This window comes from Marmota marmota, unplaced genomic scaffold (assembly GCF_001458135.2).
Source record: "Marmota marmota marmota unplaced genomic scaffold, marMar, whole genome shotgun sequence".
NCBI classification, from domain to species: Eukaryota; Metazoa; Chordata; class Mammalia; order Rodentia; family Sciuridae; genus Marmota; species Marmota marmota.
This window is the reverse complement of record NW_026000242.1, coordinates 5535668-5548606: the sequence shown is the minus strand read 5'-3', so window position 1 is coordinate 5548606 and position 12939 is coordinate 5535668. Positions and strand designations below refer to the sequence as shown.

General features: G+C 55.0%; 1 protein-coding gene and 1 long non-coding RNA gene across 19 annotated transcripts in view; one reads left to right on the top strand and one right to left on the bottom strand.

The window, feature by feature from the left end:
* Nucleotides 1-12939, top strand: part of Phldb1 (pleckstrin homology like domain family B member 1) — a 47265-nt gene that overhangs the window by 12564 nt on the left and 21762 nt on the right. For 13 of the 18 annotated variants that reach the window (XM_048795951.1, XM_048795953.1, XM_048795949.1 and 10 more), the window contains exons 5-10: nucleotides 3425-3550; nucleotides 5221-6572; nucleotides 9144-9236; nucleotides 9420-9701; nucleotides 10128-10268; nucleotides 10350-10487. In XM_048795951.1, coding sequence (XP_048651908.1) covers nucleotides 3425-3550; nucleotides 5221-6572; nucleotides 9144-9236; nucleotides 9420-9701; nucleotides 10128-10268; nucleotides 10350-10487 — 2132 coding nt within the window. The remainder of the gene's footprint in view (nucleotides 1-3424; nucleotides 3551-5220; nucleotides 6573-9143; nucleotides 9237-9419; nucleotides 9702-10127; nucleotides 10269-10349; nucleotides 10488-12939) is intronic. The other 5 variants (XM_048795952.1, XM_048795957.1, XM_048795963.1 and 2 more) reach the window with 1 other exon arrangement.
* Nucleotides 1-12939, bottom strand: part of LOC125613967 — a 24402-nt gene that overhangs the window by 11288 nt on the left and 175 nt on the right. The window lies entirely within an intron of this gene.

Sequence of the window (12939 nt, the reverse complement as noted above, 5' to 3'; positions counted from 1 at the left end):
GCCTCTCCATCCAGCTCCACACTCGTCTCCTCCATCACTTCCTCTTCCCCTCCTCCTCGCCTTTGTCCCTCCCTCCCTGGCTCCCTTCCCCCGCCGCTGGTGGCCGGCCCGCCCCTCCCTGGGCATTGGCGGCTGCTCGCTGCCTGGCTGCTCGCTCGGAGCCTGGAGCCGGCGGCGCGGGAGGTCGGCCCGCCCCCTCAAAGGCCCCGGGCGGGCCGGGGACCTGCAGGGCCCGCGCTGGCCGGGGCCAACGTCCGCAGGTCCGGGTCCAGCGGTGAGTGCTCAGCCCGGTCAGCCACAGCCCCTGGCGGCTGGGGCGTCCTGGGAGGGTGGGTGCAAGGAGGAGGGGGATGGGGTGCTCGACCTCTGGGAGCTTGAGGCTGTGAGACTCCAAGGTTGTGAGTCCCTGAACATTTCTGAGTGGGGTTCTGGGCTTGGGGCCACTTCTCAGCTGTGCAGACCTCATCTCTCCTAGCGCTGGGCAGTCCCCTCCTGGGATCGGCCTCCCAAGGGGTCGAGGGATCACGGTTAGGATGAGGGGAGCCTTGTCATGGCCGAGAGGGGTCTCTGATGGGAAAAACCAAGGCTCTTGTTCCTATTCTCCCTTCGTCCACCCTCCCTTTGGCCAGTCCATTCTATGTGTGACCAGCAGGGCAGTGAGTGTGGCTCTGTGTGTGCGAGTGAGCATGGCTGCCTATGATTCTGTGTGTGTTCCTATGAGTGTGTCGGTGTGTGGTGTTTCCCCTGTGCATCTCTCCGAGGCAGGATCCACCCTCTCCTTTGCCCAGTGTTTTCCCTCCAGATGTGCAGATTCTCTACCTACCTGAAGCAGCTGGACCTTAGGTGCTCTGTGCATGGGGGTCAGGGACCATGACTTTGGTTGGGTTCCTGGGCTTCTAGACAGGGCTAGCCTTGTGGGTGTGGAGCAGGAGTGGACAGAGAGGCCACTTCTTCCCAGATACCCACTGGCCAGGCCCCTGGGGGCGATAGTGCCAGAGTTGGGGCTATGCCTGAGGCCCCTGAGTGCAAATAGAAAGTTAATTTGGGCAGGAGCTGGGCTGCTCTCAGTCCTGCTGCCCTCCTGCCCGCTCTATTAATACAGCTCTAGCTCTGCTGCCTGGCATCACTATTTATAGCCCAGAGGGAGCGAGGCCACACCCCCGCGTGGGGTAGGGGGAGGGGCAGGTGCCTCCAGTCCTATAGGGGCTAGGGTAAGAGGGTCCATAGATACCCACAGCCTTCTTGGGTGGGCCTGGCACTGCTGGGATGGGATCCACCCAGACACCCCCTCCTTCCCAGTTTGGACTGTGTGTTCAGGCTCTTCCTAACCTCTATCCCTCTCCCTCCATCAACCTCGAGTTGAGTGGGTCTGTCTAGACCCTGCAAACTCATCATTAATTAGTTTATTAAATGGCTGAAAGGAAGGAGAGGGGCCAGGCAGGGCCGTTCCTGAAACAGCTGTGGTTGTAATTAGGTGGACGGTGTGGTTGACTGGCATTTATTTCAGTTGTGATTACTCTGGATCAGCTTCTCTGATTGGTGACTTGGCAGAGAAGGCAATCCCCTTTCCTAACCACCCATCACCCTGGGCGGGCCTTTGGGTGTGCCAAGGGAGTGAGTGGCTTTGTCTGATATGGGCTTCTTATCCTGCTAGTCCTCTGCCCCATGGCAATGCCAGGGGTCTTAAGAATGGACTCCTGAGCTTCTCAGTAGGGGGCCTGCCAAAGTACCCACGTGGCCTGGGATGCCCTTTGCCCTTGCTGCCTCCCTGAGCTGCACTGTCTCAGCGTCCAGGAATGTAGACTTCCCTGCCAGTCTTAGCTCAGACTGGCATGAAGTTTGGGGTGCCAAGTGGCATTGGATTGGGTAGACAGGAGGCTGAGACCAGGGGTGTGGACAAATGGAATGGTGGGTGGTAGAGAGCAGGGGCTCTGGCCTCTCCTAGCATAGCATCTTCTGTAGGAGTCCTTTAGCACCTGGTATGGCAAGGAGGTGGAATTCTGCCAGCCAGGCTTAGGTGCCTGAGGGGACACCTGCCACTGTGCACACTCCTGAGCCCCTGGCTACATTTTCTGGCTCCCACATAATAACCTCCCCCTTCTATGCACTCACACTTCCTGGGCAGGACTAGGCTTGTGTCTACCGCCTGGGAATGGGCTTTACTGAGCCCAGTGGTCTGGGTCGGACTGGATTCCAGGTGAGACTAGAGGAATAGCCAGAGGATACCATGTCAAAAAGAAACAGGGTTAAAAAAAAAAAAAAAGCAAGAAACAGGGTGGCCAGGCACAGTGGGGCACCTCTGTAATCCCAGTGACTCAGGAGGCTGAGGAAGGAGGATCACAAGTTCAAGACTATCCTCAGCAACTTAGTAAGGCCCTAAGCAACTTAGTGAGACCCTGTCTCAAAATAAAAAATAAAAAAGGGGCTGAGGATGTGACTCAGTGTAAAGCATCCCTGGGTTTAATCCCAGTGCTGAAAAGAAAGAAAAAAGAAACAGGGTGGAGGTTACTCCTTAGATTCTCAGAGAGGGTGCCAGTTCTCCTGAGGCCACACAGCAAGAAGGAATCTGACCAAACCATGGCTTTTCCCTTGTCCACTATATCAGAGTTTTATTTGTGACTCTGGTAGTTGCTGCCTTTTAAACTAACCCTTCTAGCTGGGCATGGTGACGCATACCTGTAATCCCAGTGATTTGGGAGGCTGAGGCAGAAGGATCAAGGCCAGCCTGGGCAATTTAGTGAGACTCTTTCTTGAAATTAAAAATAAAAGGGCTGGAGGGCTGGGGATGTGGCTCAGGGATCGAGTTCTTGCCTAGCATGCATGAAAGCCTGGGTTCAATACCCAGCACTGCAAAAAAGAAAAAAAAAAGAAAAGAAAAGAAAACCAAACTGCTGGAGATGTGGGGATGTAGCTTAGTGGTAAGGCACCCTGGGTTCAATCCCTAGTACTGGAAAAACAGTAAAAAACAGACTAACCCTTCTATTCAGAAGATGATTGGATGTATCATGAATCTAGGTTGGGGGTAGGAGGATGTGGTGTTCATGTTCTCTGAAGAACTTTCTCCACTGATGGTATTTTTCACACATGGTCTTTTTAGCCCAGTAAGCTCAGTGGTATGGTCCCATTTTTCTGAGGAGAGAACTAGAGTTGGAGGTGAAGTAACTTCACTGAAAGATCTCACAGGCCGTAGTGAGAAGAGGAATTAGGAGGATGTAGTTTGGGGACTTGCCTGCCAGTGTTCTTTCTACTCTGCTCTGTGCTGTGGAGCCCCACACGGGCCCAGCTCAGGGACAGGCAGGGTCAGGTGTGCATTGTGGGAACACTGTAAGTATAGGTGGGAACTGCTTTTTGGAGCTGGGGGTGAACCTACTAGTGCTGCGGGTTGTCCCTGCTTGTCCCTTGCAAGCATTTGCTTTCTCTGCAGGCTGCATGTTGTGCCTGGGTCAGTCCACCTTCCTCCGCTTTAACCACCCTGCTGAAGCCAAGTGGATGAAGAGCATGATTCCAGCAGGGGGCCGGGCTCCTGGGCCCCCCTACAACCCTGGCTCTGGTAGGTGTCTAGCCTGGGGCAGGGAGATGCTGGGTTGGTGGTACCCCTTTGACCTCTTCTCGCCCACTTCAGCCATTCTTACAGTGTTAGGGTGGGACAATATACTGGGTCTGGTCTCGCTGCCACCCACCATAGTCTGCTGGAGAAGGCCAGGCAGAGGGGCTACTGGGAGAGAGCCGAGGCAGTGCTGCTTGGCTGAAATTGGGAATTGATGTACCTTGATAGAGGGGTCTGCCTGTCTTTATCCTACTGACCTAGAAGAGGCCACTCAGTGTCTGGGACCCTGCCTTCTTGTGATACCACCAGGAACCTCACCCTCAAGAATGGCCTGAGCATTAGGTTGAACCCCCAGTAAGCCCTGGTGGGGCCCACCTGCTGGTGATCATGTTCTTGGGCCCTACCCAACCCTCAGGCCTTGCCATGCTCGAGGATGACTCAGAGGAGCAGCTGCAGTTTGTGTGTGAATTATTGATCCCCAGAGGAGAATTGGTGATTGTTCTAGGAACCAACACAGGCCTCCTCAGCCAGCTGCCTAGGGGTGGGGGGCAGTGAGTCTGCCCCTCTAGACTTTGCAGTGGCATTCAATGGCTGCAGGGCTATAGGTGCCAATGTAGCTATGGGGCAGATGGACACATGTGTCTGGGACATCTGGTGGAGTAGTTATCAGCGACCTAAATGTATAGTCTGGGAACTTGAAGAAAGTTGAGTGGTCATTGGGATCAACACTATCCATGACAACCCCATCTGACTGTGTTGCACACAGTCCCAGAATTTTGGACCCATGCTCTGTCTTGCATAGGAGTTCCCTTCTCCTCTTTCTCAACCCCAGTCTCTTCTAGTTCCCTGGGAGCACAGAAGCCTAGATTCCTAGTCCACTCCCTGGTTAATTTTACCCTGCCTCCACCCCAGCCTTGTTATGCCACTTCTCAGAGCTGTTTGAGGCAATGGTTCCAGGGACTGCAGTCCCCTGGTTGGTTGACAAGGGGCCAGGCAAAGGCAGGCTCTTGCTGGCGTGGCTTAATGGGATAATTGGAGGCATTGAGCTGCACCTCGTGGCTGGCCAGCGGGGCTTCCAGGAACCAGCCATTAGCACTGAATCCCTCCCCTGCCTCTGATTGGACAGAGGGCTCCAGCGCACAACCCTTGCCCAGCCCTGAGGCTTTGTTTTTTTCTCTGGGTCTCTGGCTGCTGTGTTGGGAGGAAATGATGTCCTATTAGAGTAGGAGGCCCTGGAACTTCTGGCCCACTCCACAGTAGGTCCCATCTCCTATGCAGAATGCCCCCTTACCCTTCCTGAAGAGAGATGTAAGGACGATGAGAAAACCAAGACAGGAAGGAGTCTAGTCCAGGGGCAAGTTGGCAAAAACTAGGCTTAGATGTATCCTGGCATTTTGTTAACTTTGTCCTATGTCATAAAATGTTAGAGCCAGGAGGGTCCTGCCCATCTTCTTCCTTTACAAAAGGAGACACTGAGGGCAAGTAACTTGGCTAAGGATACAGAGCACAGCAGTGGCAGAGCTGGCTGGTGCCAGCACCTGGTGAAGAACCCAGATATCCTGGCTTCTTCAGATCTGTGCTAGGAAGAGGTGGGGTGGTGTCCTTGCTCTTGTGCATATGTAGCTTCCAAAGCCCAAGGCCAGAGCCTGAGACCTCTTTGCATTTTCCCTCAGCTGAATCAGAAAGTCTGGTGAATGGGAACCACACCCCACAGCTTGCGACCCGGGGACCCCCAGCTTGTGCCAGCCACAGTTCTTTAGTGAGCTCCATTGAGAAGGACCTGCAGGAAATCATGGACTCACTGGTGCTAGAGGAACCTGGAGCTGCTGGCAAGAAGCCTGCTGCAACCTCCCCATTGTCGCCAATGGCTAATGGTGGCCGCTACCTGCTGTCCCCTCCAACCAGTCCTGGGGCCATGTCTGTGGGCTCCAGCTATGAGAACACCTCTCCAGCCTTCTCTCCACTCTCTTCACCAGCCAGCAGTGGGAGCTGTGCCAGCCATTCACCCAGTGGACAGGAGCCAGGACTGTCTTCTGTACCCCCGCTGGTGCCTGCTCGCTCATCCAGCTACCATTTGGCCCTGCAGCCCCCACAGTCCCGCCCAAGTGGTGCCCGCTCCTCTGAGAGTCCCCGGCTGGGTAGAAAAGGAGGTCATGAGAGGCCTCCCAGCCCTGGCCTCCGGGGGCTATTGACTGATAGCCCTTCAGCCACGGTCTTGGCAGAAGCCCGCAAAGCCACTGAGAGCCCCCGACTGGGAGGGCAGCTGCCTGTGGTAGCTATCAGCCTGAGTGAATACCCAGCTGCCGGTGCCCGCAGCCAACCCACCAGCATTCCTGGCAGCCCCAAGTTCCAGTCTCCAGTTCCTGCTCCTCGCAACAAGATTAGCACACTCCAGGACCGCCCTCCAAGCCCTTTCCGTGACCCTCCCGGCACGGAGAGGGTATTGACAACGAGTCCCTCTCGCCAACTGGTGGGCCGAACATTTTCAGATGGGTCAGCCACCCGCACCCTGCAGCCTCCTGAGAGTCCCCGCCTGGGTCGGCGGGGCCTGGACAGTATGCGAGAACTCCCTCCCTTGAGCCCGTCTCTGTCCCGACGAGCTCTCTCCCCACTGCCTGCTCGGACCACCCCAGATCCCAAGCTCACCAGGGAGGTAGCAGACAGTCCACGGCCCCGGCGGTGGGCAGCCCATGGAGCTTCACCGGAGGACTTCTCCCTGACTTTGGGGACACGAGGCCGCAGAACACGGAGTCCCTCACCTACCCTGGGGGAGTCCTTGGCACCTCGCAAGGGCAGCTTCAGTGGCAGGCTGAGCCCAGCCTATAGTCTGGGTTCTCTTACTGGGGCTTCACCACGCCAGAGCCCTCATGCCCAGAGGAAGCTCTCCAGTGGGGACTTGCGGGTACCTGTCATTAGGGAAAGGAAAAATAGCATCACAGAGATCAGTGACAATGAAGATGACCTCCTGGAGTACCACCGGCGGCAGCGCCAAGAGCGGCTCCGGGAGCAGGAGATGGAGAGGCTGGTGAGCAGATGCCAGGGAGACTGCCACCATCCAAGGCAGGGTCTCTGCCAGGGCGTGGGCAGGCCAGCTGGCAGAGCAAGGGGGCCCTTGGATAGGGCCTGGGCTTATGCATCCCCAACTTCAGGATACACCTTAATGACTAGTATCTCATAGTTCTGGTGCCCTGAAGAGTAACTTTGAAACCTCTAAGGCTTTATTTTAAATTCTTGCTAATTTTGCATATATTCTACAACAGAGCATTTGTTTTAATGTATAAACTAAGTTTTAATTATTTACTCGAGTACAATGAATCTCTAGGAAAGCATACCACTTTTTTTTTTTAATATTTATTTTTTAGTTTTAGTTATGGTGAGGCCTTGTATCTCTCAGTTTGAGAAGCAGGTTGTGGGGATGAAAAGGCTGAGGCCCAGAGAGGGAATTGGATTTTCTGAAGTAATACATCAAGTTTTGGCAAAGTTGGAATTGGAACCCAAATCTGCTGTCTTTCCATCTCTGTCTGGGGCTTTTTTCCCCCGTTTTGGTACTGGGGATTGAACTCTTGGACACTCCACTACTGCCTGCCCCATCCCTTTTTATTTATTTATTTATTTTGTTTTGAGAGAGGGTCTTGTTAAGTTAACCAGGCTGACCTTGAACTTGTGATCCCCCATCTCAGCCTCCCCAATAGCTGAGATTACAGGTGTGCACCACAATGTCCAGCTTGAGGCTTGTTCTTTTTTTGGTACTGGGGATTGAACCCAGAGGTGCTTAACCACTGAGCCACATCCCCAGCCCTTTATTTGTTGTATTTTGAGACAGGATCTCATTAAGTCGCTAAATTGCTGAGGCTGACTTTGAACTTGTGATCTCTTGCCTCATCCTCTGAGCTTCTGCGATTATAGGCATACACCACAGTGCTTGGCCACCCTGGGATCTCTTCCTTTGAGGGGCAGTGAGCTTGGCCCCAGACACAGGCAGAGTTCCCCAACTCTTCCGGCATTGAGGCTTGTTCTTTAGAATAGCTCCTGGTTCTTCTTTCTTGCTTCTTTTTGACCTCTACAAATGGAAGGCAGCTGCTCATCTCAGCCCCAGCAGGATAACTGGGAGTATGGTAGCAGGGAATAGGGAAAGAACAGGGTGGGCAGCCCCTGGCTGGCATGTGTGATTGTGACCTACGCATCTGCATGTGTGCATGTGGGTGCATGCAGGGCTGGGTGTGGCTCTGGGCAGCTGTGCTGGAGTTGGCATCTGAGCTGGGTTGGGGCCGGGGATTCTCCAGATAGTGCAAGGAGCTCCAGAGGCTCTGGCCAATGTATACATACTTGAGCCCACATACAGGAAAATGGATTCTGCTCACTTTCCCTTGAGAGTGGAAGCATGGGGTTCCTGAGGGCCCAGGAACTGTGGGATTGGTTTAAGGAGAGGAACTGGAACTGGAGACCCTTCGGGAAGAAGCTGGACAGTTTGGGGTGAGGGTATGCGACAGTGTGCTTCTGCTGGGTGGGAAGTGGGCTCCCGGTCTTTCCCATTGCTACATCTTCAGTCACTGTTTGGCCTTGGCCTACACCACAGTGCTTGGCCACCCTGGGATCTCTTCCTTCGAAGGGCAGTGAGCTTGGCCCCAGACACAGGCAGAGTGCCTCAACTCTTCCACTGAGCCTCCCCACCCCCATCCCGTCACACAGGCACACCTTACCACCAGCCCTGACCTGCCCCACCTGCCACTTTAAGTCTTGGAGGCTGCCCGCCCTGCCCCTCCCACCCCAACCAGGCTGCTTATCTGGGTCCTAGGGCGGGGGCAGGGCATGGGCCCAGCCTTCTGGGTGCTGGGATTCTGTTCCTGCATTTTTTGCCATGGAACGGGGCAAGCAGCAGGAGGAAAACCGGGTAAGTGTTGAGGGGTGAGGAGTCATGGCTGAACTGTATGTAGTCAGAAACCTTTGAAGAGGTTAACAGACCCCAGAGGGCCATGGGAGGCTCAGGACCAGGAGTCAGAGCTGGAGTATTGTGAATGGAGACTGGGACGCTGATCAGGAGCATGGTTGCACTATTTGTCCTCACATCTCCATCTTCTGAGAGGTGACTGCTTCTTGATGTGTGTAGGGAAGGCTGTAAGTGTCAGGGCCACAGAGCACTTGTATCTGGGTCTGCACATTCAACAGCTAGCAGCAGCCCTCCCTGCTGGTAAGGAATCTGAGGGTGGCTTGGAGCTGGGATGGGGACAGGGAGTACTGGGTCTCAGCTATACCTCTTTTTCATGTGTGTCTGGGCTGAGTGTCAGGTCCTGTGGGCCCCTGGGTCTGCTTCCCAGCCTGTCTGTCTGCTGGTGCCCACCCAGCTGTATGTGGACTGTGTTTATCTGTGTGAGTATGTATTTGTGCATGTCAGGGCTGGTGTCTGTGTGTGTATCTACCTGTTAAAGTAGGGCTAGTGCACACGTTGCATCTGCACCTGCCTGTGTGCATATCCGTGTGTCATTGTGCCCTTGTGCGTAAGATCTGTGTGTACCTGTGTCAGCGTGAGCACCTGAGTTGACATGTATCTCATTGTGGTCTTCAGTCTGACTACCCATATGTCTCTGTGTGTGTTCAGGTGTGTCCTTGTGACCACGTGGAAGCCCCATCCTGGGACAGAATGAGAAGGGAGAGGAAACAGGAAGATAGGAGGGGCCGGCCACATGGACAGGTGGCACACAGGCTGGTTCCTTATGTCCACTTCTGGGGCACTCACCTTGCCTTGGTCTCCCACAGTTCTTGGGGCTGGTGCTCTCCTGACTTGACGCTGGACCCCATGCATTTAGTGTTCCAGCTCTCCCTCCCCGCAGGGCTCGGCCTGTCCCTCATGCCCTGTTCTGTCTACCCTTCCCAGGAGCGCCAGCGCTTGGAGACCATCCTGAACCTGTGTGCTGAGTACAGCCGGGCTGATGGGGGACCAGAGGCCGGGGAGCTGCCCAGCATTGGGGAGGCCACTGCAGCTTTGGCACTGGCAGGTCGGAGGCCCTCACGAGGCTTTGCCGGGGCCATTGTGGCCTCTGGACGGAGTAGCGAGGAGCCTGGAAGTGCTGCCCAACGCCTGTGGGAGAGCGTGGAGCGCTCAGATGAAGAAAATCTCAAGGAGGAGTGCAGTAGCACAGAGAGCACCCAGCAGGAGGTGGGGTGGGCTGAGGGACTGGACTGGATGAGGGGCAGGGCCAGGGTACTAGAGGGAGGCTGGTGTGGTGAATACCAGGACCCAGTGGGAGGGAAGTAATGAAAGCATTGTTTGGGAAGAGACCAGAGATCAGAGGTGTAGAAATGAGGAGGCGAGGAAAAGAATAGAGGTGGTGTTGACTTTCCCGAGTTATTAATAGGCTTTTCACCTGCCTTTCCTTGGGGCCCCACCCAGGCCTGGCACTCTGGTAAATCTTTATTCCCTGAGGCTGAGCTTTTATGGCTTCCCTGGCAGGCAGGCGGGTAGCCTCCTGTCTCAGTTCAACCACTCTTTCTAAGTGCCCTGAAGAATATGTGGTTTGGTCTCTTAATCTGTTATCTTGGAAGGCACTGGGCATCCTTGGCTGATTGCTGCCCTCCCCTCCAGCATGAAGATGCACCTAGCACCAAGCTCCAAGGAGAGCTGCTAGCCCTAGAAGAGGAGCGGGCTCAGGTGTTGGGGCGTGTGGAGCAGCTCAAGGTCCACGTGAAGGAGCTAGAGCAGCAGCTACAAGAAGCGGCCAGAGAGGTGAGCTGGCTGGTAGGGTACAGGCCCCTAATAGGGGCCCGAGTTCACTGTTTTAATAGGGATCTTGGTATCTACCTCCAGGCCGAAATGGAGAGGGCGCTGCTGCAGGGGGAGAGGGAAGCAGAGCGGACACTGCTGCAGAAGGAGCAAAAGGCAGTGGACCAACTACAGGAGAAGCTGGTGGCCTTGGAGACTGGCATCCAGAAGGAGAGAGACAAGGTAATCCACACCTGGTCCAGCTTGGTGCTAGGAACCAGTGACCCAGGAGAGAAGGAGAAATGCCTTCCCTGGGGCCCTGAACCCCTCACCTTATGATCCACCCTGCATACCAGGTGGTTTCTGTGGTCCTTGAGGGCCAGGGGCCTAGTCCTCTCTGGAAGGTACCAGCTTGAAGGATGCTGCCTGGGGCTGGGCTGGTGTTTGTGGTCTTCTCTGTCTGGGTCTCTGTGCTACCTCTGGGTGCCTGGGTTCCTGCCATTCTGGGCCCTTCATGGCCCTTTTAGGAAGTGCCAGGGCCCCTTCTTGGGCAGTGAGTACAGCTGGAGGGACTTGTGCTGGGAGGTGATTCAAGTTTGGGTCCCGCCATCTGGAGGACACTTTCCTCCAGCATGCCTCAGATGCTTAGGTTGTGGTCTTTGGGAGATGGTCCACAGGCCTCTGCTTCCCAAGTCTTCAGAATCCGCACCCTCCCATCTCAGATGGTCCCAGCTCCTGCCCCTGCCCCTTTCAGATTTCGTGCCAGCCTGCAGGGGCCGCTCCATCCCACAGGGGCCATTCCAGCATGTCCAAGATGCCCAACAACGTGCCAAAAGCTCTGAAGTGGAGAGGGTCATCTATTTCTGGATTTGACAGTATTTTTCCAAGAATTAAATTTTCCCTTTGGATTTTTTGAGAGTATCTTCCTCTTGCCCTCAATTTTGAAAGTCTTAAAAATTCTTTTTTTTTTGAGCTTTGGCTCTGGCCCCCAAAACCACACTCCCAAATTCTGTGCCAAATTAACTCCATGCTTGTCAACCAGGCCTGCACTAACACCCTGTCTAATCACTGTCCTGGGCTCTCCGCATGCCCCTAACTGCCAGGCCACCCAGGCAGGGCTGAGCCACGCCTGCTTGTGCACTAACTCCACAGGTGCCTCGTGCCCTGACCTCTCCCTTCTAATATTGTCTCCTTCTTTTCTTGATGTGGGATCTTACGATTTTGATCAGAAAGGAAGTCGCAGGAGGGCACAGCAGCTAAACTTTTCTCTATGGGGTATTGGCAGAAGGGCTATTAAAGGTGGTGGTGGTGGGGGGGATGGTTGGCTCAAGAACTGCTCAGCCTGAACAGCCCCTCCCACTGGACAGTTAGCAGCTTCCTGCAGAGCAGGGGGAGGCAGGCTGTACTCCTTCAACCACCTGCCCTCTGGAGATGAGGGGTAAGGAGGTCCAGTTGTGGGCATGGCCTTGGAGGGATTGGACAGGACCTCTGTGTCAACTCAGTGGCTCCCCACCTAGTTTTCCCAAATCCACATACCCCAATCAGAAGAAGGGGTAGCCTCTCCCATCTTTCCCCCACTCCCCTAGAGGCCATCTAGACCCTGCCTTTATTTTAAAGGCAGGGTCCAAGAATGTGGAAGTGCCTGGACCCCAGGAGCTTCTGATCAGGGCCTTCTTTTGGAGATGGGTAGGCGGGTGGGTGGTGTGGAGGGAAGAGGCGGGGTGAGTGGTGGAGTGCAGTGTAGGGGCTTACTCTCAGGGATGAAGCTCAACATTTCATGAGGAACCTGCCTGTCCTCACTTCTCATTGACTTGAGATTGCTTGGAGGCCTGGGCTTTGCCTTCTCTCTGGGCCCAGCTGTTTGAGGTTGTGGCAGTGAAGGTGCTGTTGGTGATGGTGGTAGTGATGGTGGTGGTGGAAAAGGTTCATTTGTTTTCCCTTTACAGCCCTCAGCCCATGGCCCCACTTTGGCTTTGGTATCAGTAATCACAGTTTCTCCTTTGCCTGTCCTTTAGAGGGGTGACTCACCAACTCCTCCCCTCGTCCCCCTTGCCGCCCTCAGAGTGTCATCTCGCCCAGACAGAGCCATCCACCTCCTCTCTGTACTCACTCCTGGGGCTCCTATTACCATGGCAACGGCCGAACTAATTGTAACCCTCATCCCTGCTGAAATTCAGCCTGCAGAGCTGGCACCCCACCCAGCTCTGCAGGGCAGCCAGGGTGTTGGGCTGGGGTCCCCTTGCTGCATTGCTGTAGCTCTAACATCCTCCCCAGCCCCTGGATTTAACTCATCACTCCTCTTTCTCCCTGGGTTAAATTTTGGTCTCTGGGCAGCGCGTGAAGCTTGAGGCTCTGCTTCACCAGGTAGAATCAACTTTGACCTTGACTGGTTTGGAGAGGCAACAGAAGGCCTTACGTTAATACCTACCCAGACATTCCTAGTTCAAGGAACTCCAAGAGACCAAAATTTCCACCCTGCCCTACACCTGTGCCTGTCTTACACTGTCCCCTGCGCCACTGAGCCCTGTTTTATACCTTTGCTTCTGGCCTGTCTCCCTCTACCTCCACCCTGCTCACTTTCCCTTTCTGCCCTCTTCTTTCTTCTCTTTGATTTCTTGCCCCGCCCGCGGTCTCGCGCTGCGCCCGCGCCCCTCCCCCGCCGGGCCGGAGTTGAGGAGTGTGTGTTCTCTCTCCC